Genomic DNA, 16,109 nt, shown 5'->3' with positions numbered 1-16,109 from the left:
TGTTTTATTCGTACTGCATTATATTATAATAATAGCAACACTTTTAGTATTAATTGTAAGAAAGAGATTGCTATTAAACTACAAATATAAGTAACTATTAATGTATGGGAGCATGGGAGAAGCAGCAAGGGCCCTGCAGCTGACTACTAATACACTATATATATATATATATATATATATATATATATATATATATTGGATACACTTTTTTTTTGTCAGTAATTATTGAGGTATATCATTTCTACCTTACGCTAACAACACAGTAATATGCCAACAATAATAATCTGATAAGCTTTATAAAACAACCTTTTTGATTATACTTTGATTATATACTATATATAACAGTATATATTATTTTCTAGTATCTTGTTATGTATTCTCTGTTGGTGTGTGTTTCCACCTGTTTAGTATCTGAGCCCATGTTTAGATGTGTTTTGGATTTTGGGTTTCCTCCATGGCTGCTTCCTGTTAACACAGTGGTGTGCCCTCTCTAGATTGGAGACTATTTGGATTTGGTATATATGTCCCTCCATGACTGTAGTTTTGGTGTCTAGTGTATATTTTGTTCTTTGTCCGTGTTAAGACCAGTGAGTGTTTTTGTATCTGTTCCTGTTATTTTAGTGTTTTCATCCTTGAGATTTTTAGTTTCTGTCTTCAGTCTAATAATTCCTAGTTTACCATTATTGTTCATATTTTCATATCTGCTGTTCATCTAGGTTTGGTTCTTAGGCTGTTGGCTATATCTTTATTCCTGATTCTATGTTTCCCCGATAATGGTTTGTGCTACTTTGTATTCCTGTTGTATTCTGTATTCTGGTTTGTTGACTGTGTCCCAGACCTGTACAGTATTTGTTTATTATGTTGACAATGATGCCCCTGCACTTTAGATAGGAAGGGACTGGCGACCAGTTGTTATCGGCTATTAGAGTGGTTGAGCAAGTGGGCAGGGAAATACAGTATGTTTAGGGTTAGGTTAAGGCTCACTCTTCCCTGCCCTACGTGAGTTTTATGTGAAGCATATGCAACACTCCATGACACTGTATGGGACAGGTTTCCTTTAACATTAAAGGGGTACTCCGCCCCTAGACATCTTATCCCCATCCAAAGCTACGCCCCCTCAGGGCCATGAGGTCTTGAGGGGGTGGAGCCATGACGTCACGCTGCTCCATCCCCTGTATCGCCCGTCATTACACACAGAGCAAAGTCGCTCTGTGCAGTAATGATAGCGTGATGCCGCAGCGGCGATCCCGGGGGTCCCCAGCAGCGGGATAGGGGATAAGATGTCTAGGGGCAGAGTACCCCTGTAAGTATTGAGTATTTGCATCCTCCAGGTGTCAAATATTATTGCAATTTGCCATTATGAGTACTTTTGACTACACAATATTATAAAGTGAAATTATAAGATAAGAATATATCAATTATAATTACTTAAAGCCTTAAACCTCGCCGCTCTTCTGCTACAGTTTCCACTCTGTGTCAGGTCCATACCAGCACTCACTCCTCCTGCTGCGTCAACTCCATGCCTCGTGCGGCTGCCTTCTTTCCTCTGCACTTCCTTATGCTGCCTATTGGGGCACCCCTCACACATTCAAAGGTTCAGTGCACACATGGTTATACCCCCAACATTCATAGCAGGCTATCTCATGTATGAGGTGGATCCACCTAACTTTCTGTACCTGAGCAAAAATGGTTCTGAGTGTTACAAGCAAAGGGGTGTTACTCTCTTCCTGTTATTCCGTGTATCCTGAGCCATGCCTGTCTCCTGGTTTCTGATTCTGCCTGACCCCTCCTGTTCTGTTATATTTCTCTTGTTGCCAACCATGGTTGCTGACTTAAACTTTTGCCACCTGCCTCAGCTATCTGACTGCATTTTAATTATCTCGGGGTACTGATTTGACTTTCCTGTGTACGACTCAGACTGCTGACTGCATTTATCTGCCTGATTCACTGGTGCCACTGGTGTCAAGCACCTCCTAGTCTGCCTGGCCAGCTGATAACCCACACTGGGACCACTGATGTGGAATAACCTGGTGCCCTCTGCAAATTCCAGCTTCTGCATCCTAGAGCAGGATAAAGAGTGAAAACCTAGAGGGTACTTACCGTATTTTTCGTCCTATAGGACGCACCGGCGTATAAGACGCACCCAATTTATAGGTGCAAAATTAAAAAAAAATTAAGATTTTGAACCCAATAGTGGTCTTCAACCTGTGGACCTCCAGATGTTGCAAAACTACAACTCCCAGCATGCCCGGACAGCACTTGGCTGTCCGGGCATGCTGGGAGTTGTAGTTTTGCAACATCTGGAGGTTCGCAGATTGAAGACCACTGCATAGGAGGTAATACTCACGTGTCCCCGCCGCTCCGGACCTGTCACCGCTGCCCTGGATGTTGCTCTATCGCTGTCCCCGTCGCTCTGGAACGTCTCTGCTGCCTGCCGGGTATCCTTGCTCTCTGTAGCCACCATCACGACGTTACGCACGCCGACGCACGTACGCGACGATGTGATGACGAGGAAGAAGAGCGCCGGCCATACAGGGGATCCCTGAATGGAGAAGACACCGAGGAGGCAGGTAAGGTCCCCCCGGTGTCCTGTAAGCACTAACCCGGCTATTCAGTCGGGCTGTTCGGGACCGCCGCGGCGAAATCGCGGCGGTCCCGAACAGCCCGACTGAACAGCCGGGTTAGTGTCACTTTCCCTTCAGACGCGGCGGTCAGCTTTGATCACTGCGTCTGAAGGGTTAATACAGGGCATCACCACGATCGGTGATGTCCTGTATTAGCCGCGGGTCCCGGCCGTTGATGGCCGCAGGGACCGCCGCGATAGGGGTGTATTCGCCATATAAGACGCACCGACTTTTTCCCCCCAGTTTTGGGGAAGAAAAAGTGCGTCTGATACGGCAAAAAATACGGTAGACTCTGTTCCCGGCCATGGCACAAAAAAAAAAAAAAAAGAATCAGTTCCGTAGTAAAGTGGGTCCACACCCATTGTCTGTTACTGTGTTCTAGAACGTTATATACAACAGTATATGATGACTAGAGCACAAGTATAGATGATTTTTATTTTTTACTCTTCTAATGTTGGATTTTTCTTTGAATAGAGTTTGTAAGCTACAGATAAATGCTGGAAATGAAAAAGCGATAACTACTTACAATTCTGTTAGGTTTAGAAGTTTGGAAAATGCGTGATTAGAAATCCTTTCCAGTGAATCACTTTGGGATATTGCTCTGCAATAAAAAAAAAAAAAAATGAAAAACTTTTGCTTTGTGAAGTTACATGTTCTTTCATCTCACATTGGAAAGTTATGTGATTTACTTTTCTTGCAGTCAGGTGGTAGTTACAGCACATACATATATTAGATACCTCATTATTCCCCACTTTCACATAGTAAGCTATACTTTCTGATGTTTTTACATATAGTATACATCGGTGCAGAGAGCACCGCTATGTAAAATATAGGAGTCAGGACTCCCATCACAATAATGATAGCGGTCCCTGCTCTTGAGCTGGGCCCGTGGCTATACAACAAGCACAGCTTATTCTGAGCAGAAGGCATACATTGTTTGCTTCCTGTCCACAGAGAAGGGTTAAGTAGCGATACTGTGCATCCCCCCCCTCACTGGGCTGGGCGCTCTGCACTGGTCCCCTTGGGGCCATACAGTAAGAAGCCATCTATATAGATTCTTATTGTATACTGTGAGGAACAGAGCTCATACCTCTCCAAGCTCCTAACTGTGATCTTCCTCTGTACTGGAGTCTCTAGGGATTGTTCCATAATGGTCACTAGAGGCTGCACTGCAGCAGAAAATTACAGTCAGGAGCCTGGAGAGGTAATAGTTAGGCTATGGTTTTATATTGCGTTTTTAGCATGCTTTTATTCTTTAAAAAAAAAAAAGGTACGTTTATATGAGGAAAACCCTGACATTTTATTTCTGCATTTCCAAAACCAAACAACACTATTAATGCATGTATGAACTGTATATCTGTCTGTATACTTTAGGAGGCTTTCAGGAATACTGGTTACTGAATGCATCGCTGCTCTTACATACAGCATGATAGCCATTACATTTTCTTAGCACTATCTGTTTATATTGTATATATATATATTTTTTTTTTCATCCACAAAACATAAAAAGACAAAGCAAGAGAGCGAAGGTGAAAATATATAAAAGCAATGTGAAATGGTATATCTATGCTGGCTCAATCAAACGTGGGATGAAAGCAATGTCAGCTATGCAAGACTCTCAGGCACAGGTCTAATATCTGAAAAGTGCACTGGCGTCTCTCACAGAGGATCCGCATTGTAATATTCACAATACAAAATAAAATCTATGAGGAACCTTGATATTCACAAATCTGAACTCATTGAAAAATGAAATGGACCAGCGAGGGAACACAATGTTCTTTTTAAATGTCTGATAAAAACATAGTTCCAATCTCTTATAGAATATAGGGCAGAAAGTAAAATCACTATTTATGAGAATACATTTCCAGATATACTTTTTATTTTAAAATAATCTTTAAATTGCTTTCAAGAAGAAGAAATGTTTCCAAACCAATCTAGATAAACAACGCATTTGTTCTGTAGACAAGTGATGCGTGTAAGAAAGTGCGTAAATCTTATCTTAACAGCTGATGTTCAAGATATGGTCTTGGGAGCACCCATACTTTCCCAATAGTTTACTTAAAAATATTTTGTATTTTATTTTGTATTTCGTAGACATTTTGAATCTTCTAGACCAGGAGCCTGTTCTGTACTTCTATTTTGCAGAGTGTTTAGCCATCACAGGCCTCATGTCTGCAGGTGCCGATGGTTGAACAATCTGTGAAAAGTCAAGATCCTAAGGGTATGTTCACACGGCTGAATGTCCGTCCAGAATTACAACGGAATATTCCGCACGGACATTCTACTGAAGCAATGCCCCGTTGATTTCAATGGGATTTTGCTGCACTGTTCAAACGTTGAAATTTCCATGGCAGATGTTTCTGTAACGGAAATCCCGATTCCGGCATCTGCAAACACGAATAGACTTGTCTATTTTTTTTTGTGTGGATTTTGCTCAGAAATATATTGTAATCTATGAGACAGGGCGATTGTTACGCCTAGCGCTCCGGGTCCCCGCTCCTCCCCGGAGCGCGTACGGCGTCTCTCTCTCCGCAGCGCCCCGGTCGGTCCCGCTGACCGGGAGCGCTGCCCTGTCATGGCCGTTAGTGTTGAGCGGCATAGGCCATATTCGAATTCGCGAATATTCGCGAATATATGGACGAATATTCGTCATATATTCGCGAATATTCGCATATTCGTTATATTCTCGTTTTATTTTCGCGTATACGAAAATACGCGTATGCGAAAATGAACATATGTGCAAATTCGCATATGCGAAAATTAGCATATGCTAATTTTCGCATATGCGAATTTTCGCACGCCAGTCTCACACAGTAGTATTACAGCCTTCTTTACACCACACAAGCTGGAAGTAGAGAGGGGTGATCACTGTGATGTGTACTGTGAAGAAAAAAAAAAAAAAAAAAAAACGAATATTCGTAATTACGAATATATAGCGCTATATTCGCGAAATTCGGGAATTCGCGAATATGCGATATTCGCGAATAATATTCGAATTGCGAATATTCGCGAGCAACACTAATGGCCGTTGGGGATGCGATTCGCACAGCGGGACGCGCCCGCTCGCGAATCGCATCCCAGGTCACTTACCCGTTCCCGTCTCCTGCTGTCATGTGCTGGCGCGCGCGGCTCCGCTCTCTAGGGCGCGCGCGCGCCAGCTCCCTGAGATTTAAAGGGCCAGTGCACCAATGATTGGTGCCTGGCCCAATTAGCTTAATTGGCTCCCACCTGTTCCCTGGCTATATCTAGTCTCCTCCCTTGCACTCCCTTGCCGGATCTTGTTGCCCTTGTGCCTAGTGAAAGCGTTTTGTGTGTTTATAGCCAGTGTACCAGAACTCCTGCTATCTCCCCTGACTACGAATCTTGCCGCCTGCCCCCGACCTTCTGCTACGTCCGACTTTGCTTCTGCCTACTCCCTTGTACCTCGCCTATCTTCAGCAGCCAGAGAGGTGAGCCGTTGCTAGTGGATACGACCTGGTCACTACCGCCGCAGCAAGACCATCCCGCTTTGCGGCGGGCTCTGGTGAAAACCTGTAGTGGCTTAGAACCGGTCCACTAGCGCGGTCCTCGCCATCCCTCTCTGGCACAGAGGATCCACTACCTGCCAGCCGGCATCGTGACAGTAGATCCGGCCATGGATCCCGCTGAGGTTCCCCTGCCAGTTGCCTCTGATATCACCACGGTGGTCGCCCAGCAAGCCCGACAGATCGCCCATCTAACCCACCAGCTGTCGGAAGTGTCCACCATTGTGCACCAACTTCAGTCGCAACTTCTTCAGCAATCATCTCCTCCGCCAGCTCCTGCACCTCCTCCGCAGCGAGTGGCCACTCCTAGCCTCCGCCTGTCCTTGCCGGACAAATTTAATGGGGACTCTAAGTTTTGCCGTGGCTTTCTTTCGCAATGTTCATTGCACTTGGAGATGATGTCGGACCAGTTTCCCACTGAAAGGTCTAAGGTGGCTTTCGTAGTCAGCCTTCTGTCTGGAAAAGCCCTGTCATGGGCCACACCGCTCTGGGACCGCAATGACCCCGTCACCGCCTCTGTACACTCCTTCTTCTCGGAAATTCGAAGTGTCTTTGAGGAACCTGCCCGAGCCTCTTCTGCTGAGACTGCCCTGCTGAACCTCGTCCAGGGTAATTCTTCCGTTGGCGAGTACGCCATACAATTCCGTACCCTTGCTTCTGAACTTTCCTGGAATAATGAGGCTCTCTGCGCGACCTTTAAAAAAGGCCTATCCAGCAACATTAAAGATGTTCTGGCCGCACGAGAGACTCCTGCTAACCTGCATGAACTCATTCATCTAGCCACTCGCATTGACATGCGTTTTTCTGAGAGGCATCAAGAGCTCCGCCAGGAAAAAGACTTAGATCTCTGGACACCTCTCCCACAGTCTCCACTGCAATCTGCGCCTAGGCCTCCCGCCGAGGAGGCCATGCAAGTGGATCGGTCTCGCCTGACCCTGGAAGAGAGGAATCGCCGTAAGGAAGAGAATCTTTGTCTGTACTGTGCCAGTACTGAACATTTTTTGGTGGAGTGCCCAATCCGTCCTCCACGTCTGGGAAACGCACGCTCGCACCCAGCTCTCGTGGGTGTGGCGTCTCTTGATGCTAAGTCGACTTCTCCACGTCTCACGGTGCCTGTTCGGATTTCTACGTCAGCCAGCTCTCCCCTCTCAGCCGTGGCCTGCCTGGACTCTGGAGCTTCTGGGAATTTTATTCGGGAGTCCTTAGTGAATAAATTCCGCATTCCGGTGACCCGTCTTGTCAAGCCACTCCACATTTCCGCGGTCAACGGAGCCAGATTGGACTGCACCGTGCGTTATCGCACGGAGCCCCTCCTAATGTGCATCGGACCTCATCACGAGGAAATTGTATTTTTTGTCCTTCCTAATTGCACTTCTGAAGTTCTCCTTGGACTACCCTGGCTTCAACACCATTCCCCAACCCTGGATTGGTCCACTGGGGAGATCAAGAGTTGGGGTCCCTCTTGTTCCAAGGACTGCCTTCAACCGGTCCCCAGTACTCCCTGCCGTGACCCTGTGGTTCCTCCTGTATCCGGTCCCCCTAAGGTCATTAAGGACTCTGCCTGCCACAAGAAATACCTCTCCCCCCCTCCCAGTCCCATCAGGCAAACCTCTGTGTCCCCTCTTGGCCCTCGTCCTGGTGTCACACTGCCCCGTGCCAAGTCTCGCCCTCTGCCCTCCCTCCCCATCCCTACTCCTGCTGTTCCGCCTGCTGTTGAGGAATCCCTCCATCCTTTCCCGGTGTCCTCATCCCAGGGGAGGCAGTTACCAGACAAAGAGAAGGGGAGACCTAAGGGGGGGGGTACTGTTACGCCTAGCGCTCCGGGTCCCCGCTCCTCCCCGGAGCGCGTACGGCGTCTCTCTCTCCGCAGCGCCCCGGTCGGTCCCGCTGACCGGGAGCGCTGCCCTGTCATGGCCGTTGGGGATGCGATTCGCACAGCGGGACGCGCCCGCTCGCGAATCGCATCCCAGGTCACTTACCCGTTCCCGTCTCCTGCTGTCATGTGCTGGCGCGCGCGGCTCCGCTCTCTAGGGCGCGCGCGCCAGCTCCCTGAGATTTAAAGGGCCAGTGCACCAATGATTGGTGCCTGGCCCAATTAGCTTAATTGGCTCCCACCTGTTCCCTGGCTATATCTAGTCTCCTCCCTTGCACTCCCTTGCCGGATCTTGTTGCCCTTGTGCCTAGTGAAAGCGTTTTGTGTGTTTATAGCCAGTGTACCAGAACTCCTGCTATCTCCCCTGACTACGAATCTTGCCGCCTGCCCCCGACCTTCTGCTACGTCCGACTTTGCTTCTGCCTACTCCCTTGTACCTCGCCTATCTTCAGCAGCCAGAGAGGTGAGCCGTTGCTAGTGGATACGACCTGGTCACTACCGCCGCAGCAAGACCATCCCGCTTTGCGGCGGGCTCTGGTGAAAACCTGTAGTGGCTTAGAACCGGTCCACTAGCGCGGTCCTCGCCATCCCTCTCTGGCACAGAGGATCCACTACCTGCCAGCCGGCATCGTGACAGCGATCAGTCCTAGCACCCGTCACATCGACAATCCGCACATTTACGCTGTGTGAACATGACCTAACAATCATGAACATCCATGACAATGTGGGGCAGATCTATGGGAATTGACTGGTGCATACCTGTGTAAAATTGGCCTCCCAGAGAGCAAGAGTGGCACTGCAAGATGAGCAAAAGCTGACTGACACTTTGGGAACATCCTGACTGTGATGGACCTGTTGGGATATTACGTGTTTCCCAGTCCCTGTCGAGAACTGTTCAGAAATGTTAGTTTTAGTTTGCACTGTAACTACAAAGCCTATTGTGCCATCGTATTTGTTCTTCAAACACCAAGAGTATGGTAGTGAAGAGAATCAAATGAATTGTTTACATAAAAGGTAGATCTGACTCCATAATGATAGCCCCAATTATATAATAAACGGTGGACTGTATGCATTACTTCAGTTCTTAAGGGGTTGGTCAATTTGAAAGAATTTTAGTCATCTTAAAAATAATTGACCCTCTTTATAATACACAGACAGGCTGAGTCATCTAAAGGGAAAGATGCTTTTTTTGTGTGCAAAAATTCTATTTTTATTGTGCAGTCTCCCAGCTACCGAAGTATAAAGATGTCATGTGGCTGAGGTGTTCTCTTTGTAAGTGTCTTCATTTACATCTTTGTATCGTGAGTTAAACTTGTATAATTTATCCTTTTGCATTTTACATTTCTACCTCTGAAGTAATTGGAAGTGCAAGGGTTAAACATTTTGTTTTTTGCTGCCACCTCTGGCGGATTGTGTCTGTAAGGATCCATGGAACTTAGAACAAATGATCTGCTCTCAGAATAATTTCTATGTAGAAACTGCTAGAGGGTCTGAGGGAGGAGTCAGTTAGTCTGACCCTGGCCAGATAAGTGTGCAGATGTGCCTTTCTGCCTCCTGAAAGGTTGCATAAGGGGAAGGAGGTTTTGGTCTACTATGATATTCCAGTTTACAGCTAAATGTCTACTATAAAGCAAGGAAACGAGCTCTGGCTTTGACTGCATGTCAACTCCAGTTTTCTTACCTGAGTTCACAAGAGTAAGCTCTGGGTCAGTTGCAGTGATCAAACACCACTTGATATTTCAGGGGGTTTTACCCATGTTTTCAAACCACACCTAAAGGGCCTTTGTCTAGACAAAAGCAGGAATAGCTGAGCAAGTTCTCAAATCAACTTATTCTTTGTGGGCTTCCAGTCGGAGTTAGTCCTATGTTGCTTGCACATCACAATCTTACCACTTGCCAAGGGAACCTTAAAGGAGAAGTGTCATATAAGAAAACGTATCCACTATCTGAAGGATAGGGCATACATTTTTGATTGCAGGGGGGGCCAAGTGATGGGGGCCCCCCGTGATCTCCTGATTGTAGCCTTGGTTCTCCTCCACAGAGGTGCCTCATGACCCCAGCCCCCTCCATATAGCTCTTTGGGAGAGCCGTTCATCAATCTTCAGATCTCCCATAGAGCTATATAGAGTGAGCGTGGGGGCCCCCGCTTTGGGTGGGGGTCGTGACACATCGCTGTGAAGGAGAGCCAGGGCTCGAAACTGGAGATCGCAGGGGGCCCCAGCACTCAGAGCCCCGCAAAATAAAACTTAGGGATAGGGGGATAAGTTTTGGATAGGGGATAAGTTTTCTTACGTGATACTTCTTCTTTAGTGCTCACAACAGTGAGTACAAGTCTTCTCAAGTACCTACACCACAGTTAGTCAACCTGTTTGTGAACAATTTCCATGCATCTACCTAAAGTACATTAACTTTGCTACCATGTGCTGTGGGTTGAATATATTGTTGTATTGCACATGCACACATCAGTAAAATTAAATCCTATTTACACATTATATTCATGTTTGGAGTATTTTATTGCACACACCACCATGGGTACATCCCCTCACTCAAGTGTAACCCAGGGTCAATGATTACACCTACGCAGACCCTCAGCTATAAAAGTTGTAAGGGCTCACAGGGGAACCAACAGGGGTAGCCAGCCACAAAGACCATCTTGACCATGCTAGAAACTTTGCCTGAGGAACAACTACCCTAAACTGCCTTGGAAACTGCCATGAGTACCACAATTACAATTCATAATATATCTTTATAAGGAACATAGCATTTTTGCCTAAAACTTTGTTCCAAAAATATGTATTGTCGAGGTGTCAAAAATAGCTTGCCAAAAATCCCAACAGTATTCCTGAATGATAGCGAACAGAGCTTCCATGGCTAAAATTTCAGAGCAGCTATTTATATTTTGCTTCAATAGTTGAGACAAATACACAGAGGTCATACATGACCGGCCATTCACTGTCTCTAACAATGAGAAGAGAGGCAGAACTGCAATTGCTTTGTAGTCCAAAAACACCTACACTACTAACCTGGCTTACAAGGTCCATTTATCACCAGAAAAGAATGAAAGAGTTATATATAACCTGACATTAGTTCAGCCGCTGAGAGAAGCTGAATGACACATGAATGCAGATCATGCTGGATAGGAAGGTAATTTAAATAGGCCATACATCATAGCAACTTTACTGTTGAGTCATGCGACCAAATCACCAAGGCTTCTAACTTGGTGAACTGGCACTGAAACCGAGATTTTCTCATGTAGCATTATGTCTGCACAAATTCCAAAGTGTTAAAATGTTCCTTATCATATTATATAAAAAAAAATATATATAAAAAAATATATTATATATATATTTTATATATATATATATATATATATATATATATATATATATATATATATATTATAGGGCAGCTTGAGAATACTGTGCAGATAAGAGAAATAGCACAAAAAATTATATGTTGACAAGGTAAGAGATATTATGACAATGGGAAAAAAATATATGTGGTGTCGGACGGAGTAATAAGTCATTAACTTTATCGTGACGCCAGGGCGTGGTTGACCTATAAACCTCCGAGGTAGGCCAGCTTCACCTGTGCCAGGCACGGGGCAAATAATCACTCTGACGCAAGGTTATGGTTAACTGGCTTGTGTTACTGAGGTTGGAAAGATGGTACAATCCGTTACAGCTCAGATCAGTGTAAACAAGTTGCAGGGTGAACTTAGGGAAGATTATAGGCTTCCTGGGACTTATAGTTGATTGTGCTGTTTATGGCTGATTCGGTCCACGCTATACTTTAGGGACTTGGACTTGACTAACTTGCTGACTTGACTTGTATAATATCCCCAAGACTATAGGCTTACCACAAGGCTTTGACTTTCACCTTGGTAGTGGGCTTGACTTGTAGTAGATGCGTGGTTGCTGGACTAGGCCTCAGGCCTCCTTTCAGATCCATCTTACAGACAGACTTCACTCCTCACCAAACTGTACCTCAGCATAAAGAGAGAGAACTACACATTAGCTTAAGTATATAAGGGGACAATTTAGAGCCTTCTCTTTAGCCGGATAAGTCACATGTTCAACACTGCATACTCCCCTTAATAACAAGGTCCTTAGCAACAAGAGATTTAAGGCAACAAGTATATAGATAATACAAATACATTAACCCTTATATAACAGTATATTAGATTATGATATATAGAGTTCTGAGGAGAGGGGACCCATGACGGACATTGAACAGCATCTGCCACAGGGGATGGGCAGGATCACAGAAGAACACATGATTCTGTACTGTGTATCCATATAAATATATAATTTATTTTGTTTTTTTAAGGTAGAGGTATAAAAGGTGAAACTATTTAAATATTTAGCGGATATACCTTGTATCAGGGGGTGGGGTTGATGAGAGCAGCTATGTGCAGGAAGAACCTGTCAATAAGATGAAGCACTTTTTGTGGCACTGTGAGATCTTAAATAGGTCTTTCCATAAAAATGTCTGGTCAATGGGGGACAGGGGTTCGACATTTTTTACTTCCACCAATCATGAAAATGGGAATCGTAAGTGCCCCTGTTTGAATGGAGCGGTGGTAGAGGATGTGCACTGCTGCTCCATTCAAAGTCTATACAACTGTCTAAGGGAGCTGAATGCAGCACTTGGTTATCATCAGCAGTCACATAGTGTTAGAATGGAACAGCAGGGCACATACTTCACCACTACTTTCAAACAGGGGCACTCAGGATCTGTATTCTCCTCATAAGTGGGGATTCAACCTGTAGTGTCCCTTGCTTTAGATACCATATGTGATAGCCTGGGGGAGTAGGGTATAAGGGGTGTAGCAGTGCAGTGACTAAAGGGTATCTGGTTAACCCTTTCTATTCATGATGCCAGGGTGAGGGCTCCTCTGTAATGCTTGTCCTACTGCCACCCTTCCCAAGAGCGATAGGGAGGTATAGAATAATTGAATGTCCACAACCGGAGAGTTTGCGGAAAACAGTTGGAACTTTACTGAAGATTTTATGCAAGCTTCATAACCGGAACAGTCTCTATACATGCAAAGTCTCTTAGAGATTGACAGTGGTTGGGACCTTAAGTGTTTTAGAGTCTGTAGACTGATATGCGCTGTTCCACTGGATTTAGGGGATTTCGTTTCGGTCCAGTAGTCACGCTAGCTTTAGCGGGGATTAGTTTAGAACTCACGATTTAGTTTAGGCTGAGGCCGGCAGGTTTTCTGGCCTAGCATGTCTTTGAAAGTTGCGCAGATCCCTCCTGCTAGTCTGGCATCCACAAGAGCAGCTACCCAAGATTGGGTTACAAGAGCATCAACCCACAATTGGTTACAGTTCCCTTATATGGGCAGGGGCTGGACTAGAGCTAATTGGTCCAATACTTCTGTCATTCACCTTTACATAGAGATATGGTTAAACATGTGACCCAATGACCTCCAAAGGTCCTCATACATAACGTAGTGGAATTAACATAGTCACATGACCGAAGGTCCTGCAACGCTAACAAGGTAAACATACTATACATTATATAAAATATACACATTATTAAATATGTACACATAAACATATGTAAATATGTACACATAAAGCTGTCCCACCTGGGGGAACGCTACCTGAACATAGTAACTCTGACTTTGGGGACCACCATACAAGGTACGGTATGCAATACGGTACCAGGACACCACAAACCCCCTAACTTAAAATAAGTCGGCCTTGACGTCTGTCCCCTAAGACAGATGGACGAAGTGAAGGTTGCTTTATAACAGTCCTGGGCATAACTTTTCAATTGTCCATTAGTCAGGCTGTACAACACTATAAGGTTATTTAACTTTTTTGAGGTACAAACATACAGATGGGTAAACTCATGAACAGGATTACTTGGTTCATGAATTTAGTAACAGAATGATATTATTATACATGAGATACATCCTACTTGACATTTTTGAATCTCACTAGACATTTTTGCCACACTAGTTACATGTTTAGTACACTGTGGGTTTTATTGGCTTGCCTGAGGCTTTCTACCAATAAACTGGCTACTATGGTCCATAGGCTACACAATCTTATCCCTAGAACACAACAGATAAACCTTACCTAGGTTACCTTTTTGATTACGTGTATTATTTTTAGCTCGCAAGAGCACCTACTGGCCGGGTAGGGCATCTCGCACACGTAAAAGAAAGAAGAGAACAGTTAGTGTACATAACAGTGGCAAGAATTGGAAAATGACATAGGCTACAATTCCTAAAGCGTTTACTTGATTGTGAGATATTTTTGTTCTTTGGTGTACTAAGTTTAAGTGAGGTAAGTGCACTTAAGTGTTTAGTTTGAGGTACTATGTGTACAGTAATACATGAAAGCTCAGTCTTGGTACCTTAAGGGTAGTTTCCCTTGTATAGACCTTTGAGATGGTGTTAGTGATGGGTGACAGAAATGTTACTCCCAGAGGAGCTGATAGAGTTACCTACTGGCAACTTCTACAACACCTATTATTATAAAAAAAAAATTGTGTACACGTGCATAAAGCAAAATATTTTCCGCGTACAATAACTATTTACATTTAGTTATCTTAGCACAAATATTTATTAAACACTCCAACAGGGTTCAGGTGCATTCACCTGATAAGTGCAATTTGAGCAAAAGAATATTATGTTACTATTGAGGTATTTACAGGTAAACAGACGTGCAAGGATCAGCAGTCCACCTGCACTGAGTCCACAGATCACGGCTAGCACGGTTTAGCCGGGCACACACTTACGAATCTCCTACAGCTAGGAGTCTCTTGGTCTAAGGAACAGACACAAAAGCTTAATGGTTACGGTTTCAACTGGAACAGTCTTAGCATAGTCCTGCTAGGCACACTTCTTAAACATTGCAGAAAAGTCTGTGAAGACAAAACTTGAAGAAAAAATAAGTGTCACATTTTAGATGAAACTCTTGCGATGACGTCCTGCTCCTCTTCTAGATCCTCTACCCCTCTCAAGATCACAAACAGGCAAAGAATTGATGTGGCTTTCCCCCACCACATAAGTGAGGGTAGAGAGTGACACTGTAGGGTTATGATTAATAGTTGGTGCTGGCTGATTCGGCCCCACCTCCTCATCGGGAGTGGGCCGCAGCACTTTCGTTGGTACCTGGTGGGCAGGCCACACCTCCGCGCCAGGAGTAGGCCTAGGTACTTTGCAGGGTGTGGAAACATCTGGTTGACGCTCACATCTTGTCACCTTGATTGGGTGCGCTGGCCCTTTAAATGGAGCTTGAGTGCGTTTGCCCTTTAAATGCAGCTTGACACTTTTGTGTCGGCAGCAGGGTGACTTGGGACAATCTCATCAGTGATGCCGCTCTGGATGTCCCTGAAGATTCCCCTGTCGGGGCAGCCGGCCAATCGTCGTCCTCGGGCCCGATGGGCAACTGCTGCAAGCGGTCGGCAAGCTCGTAGAAAAGTCGCGCTGCGGCAACTTTCCCCCGTTCCGGCGCCATCTTGGAACTCTCACCACATGGAGTGCTACTCTTCGCCATGTCTGCACTCTCCATCTCTTCCTCATGCAGACTGAAGAGGTTGCTGTGCAGGGCACCTTTTGCAATGGGCTTCTCCAAAATGGCTGCCGTCCGGAAGGACGTCATCGGTGCAGCCCCGACTTCCGTTCCCCCGGTAACAACAGCAGTGAATTTAAGTTCCCTTTTGGCTGCAACACATTTACTTGGTAGCCACGCCCAGGGGTGGGTCATGGTGCAGTGCGGGCTTTCTTCACGCGCTTTTCCGGCAGCAGGTTAACTCTTGCATCGCTGACCGGACCAGAGGATCATAGCATACATTCACTTCTCACTTTACACATTTCTGCAGCAAATAAATTTTCGCCTCCCCCCCCCTTACTTTTCGCATGTGCTCTCTGCACACGGCACCATACACACGATTCCGTACACTTAGATGGTGCTTCGTAACACATTAATAAAGTCTTTTACATAGGGGGAGTACACTTTGATTGGTGGCATCAGCTGTAGGCACACACCCGTATACTGTTCGTAGGATGCCAAAAAGCTATGTGATAGCCTGGGGGAGTAGGGTATAAAGGTTGTAGCTGTGCGG

General features: G+C 45.4%; 1 protein-coding gene across 1 annotated transcript in view; it reads right to left on the bottom strand.

Moving 5' to 3' along the window:
* LHCGR (luteinizing hormone/choriogonadotropin receptor) overlaps positions 1 to 16,109 on the bottom strand; it is a 266,389-nt gene that overhangs the window by 110,765 nt on the left and 139,515 nt on the right. Inside the window, exon 3 of the mRNA XM_056568064.1 lies at positions 3,151 to 3,225. Coding sequence (XP_056424039.1) covers positions 3,151 to 3,225 — 75 coding nt within the window. The remainder of the gene's footprint in view (positions 1 to 3,150; positions 3,226 to 16,109) is intronic.

This window comes from Hyla sarda, chromosome 3, assembly GCF_029499605.1.
Source record: "Hyla sarda isolate aHylSar1 chromosome 3, aHylSar1.hap1, whole genome shotgun sequence".
Lineage (NCBI taxonomy): Eukaryota > Metazoa > Chordata > Amphibia > Anura > Hylidae > Hyla > Hyla sarda.
This window is presented reverse-complemented; position numbering and strand designations above follow the sequence as displayed.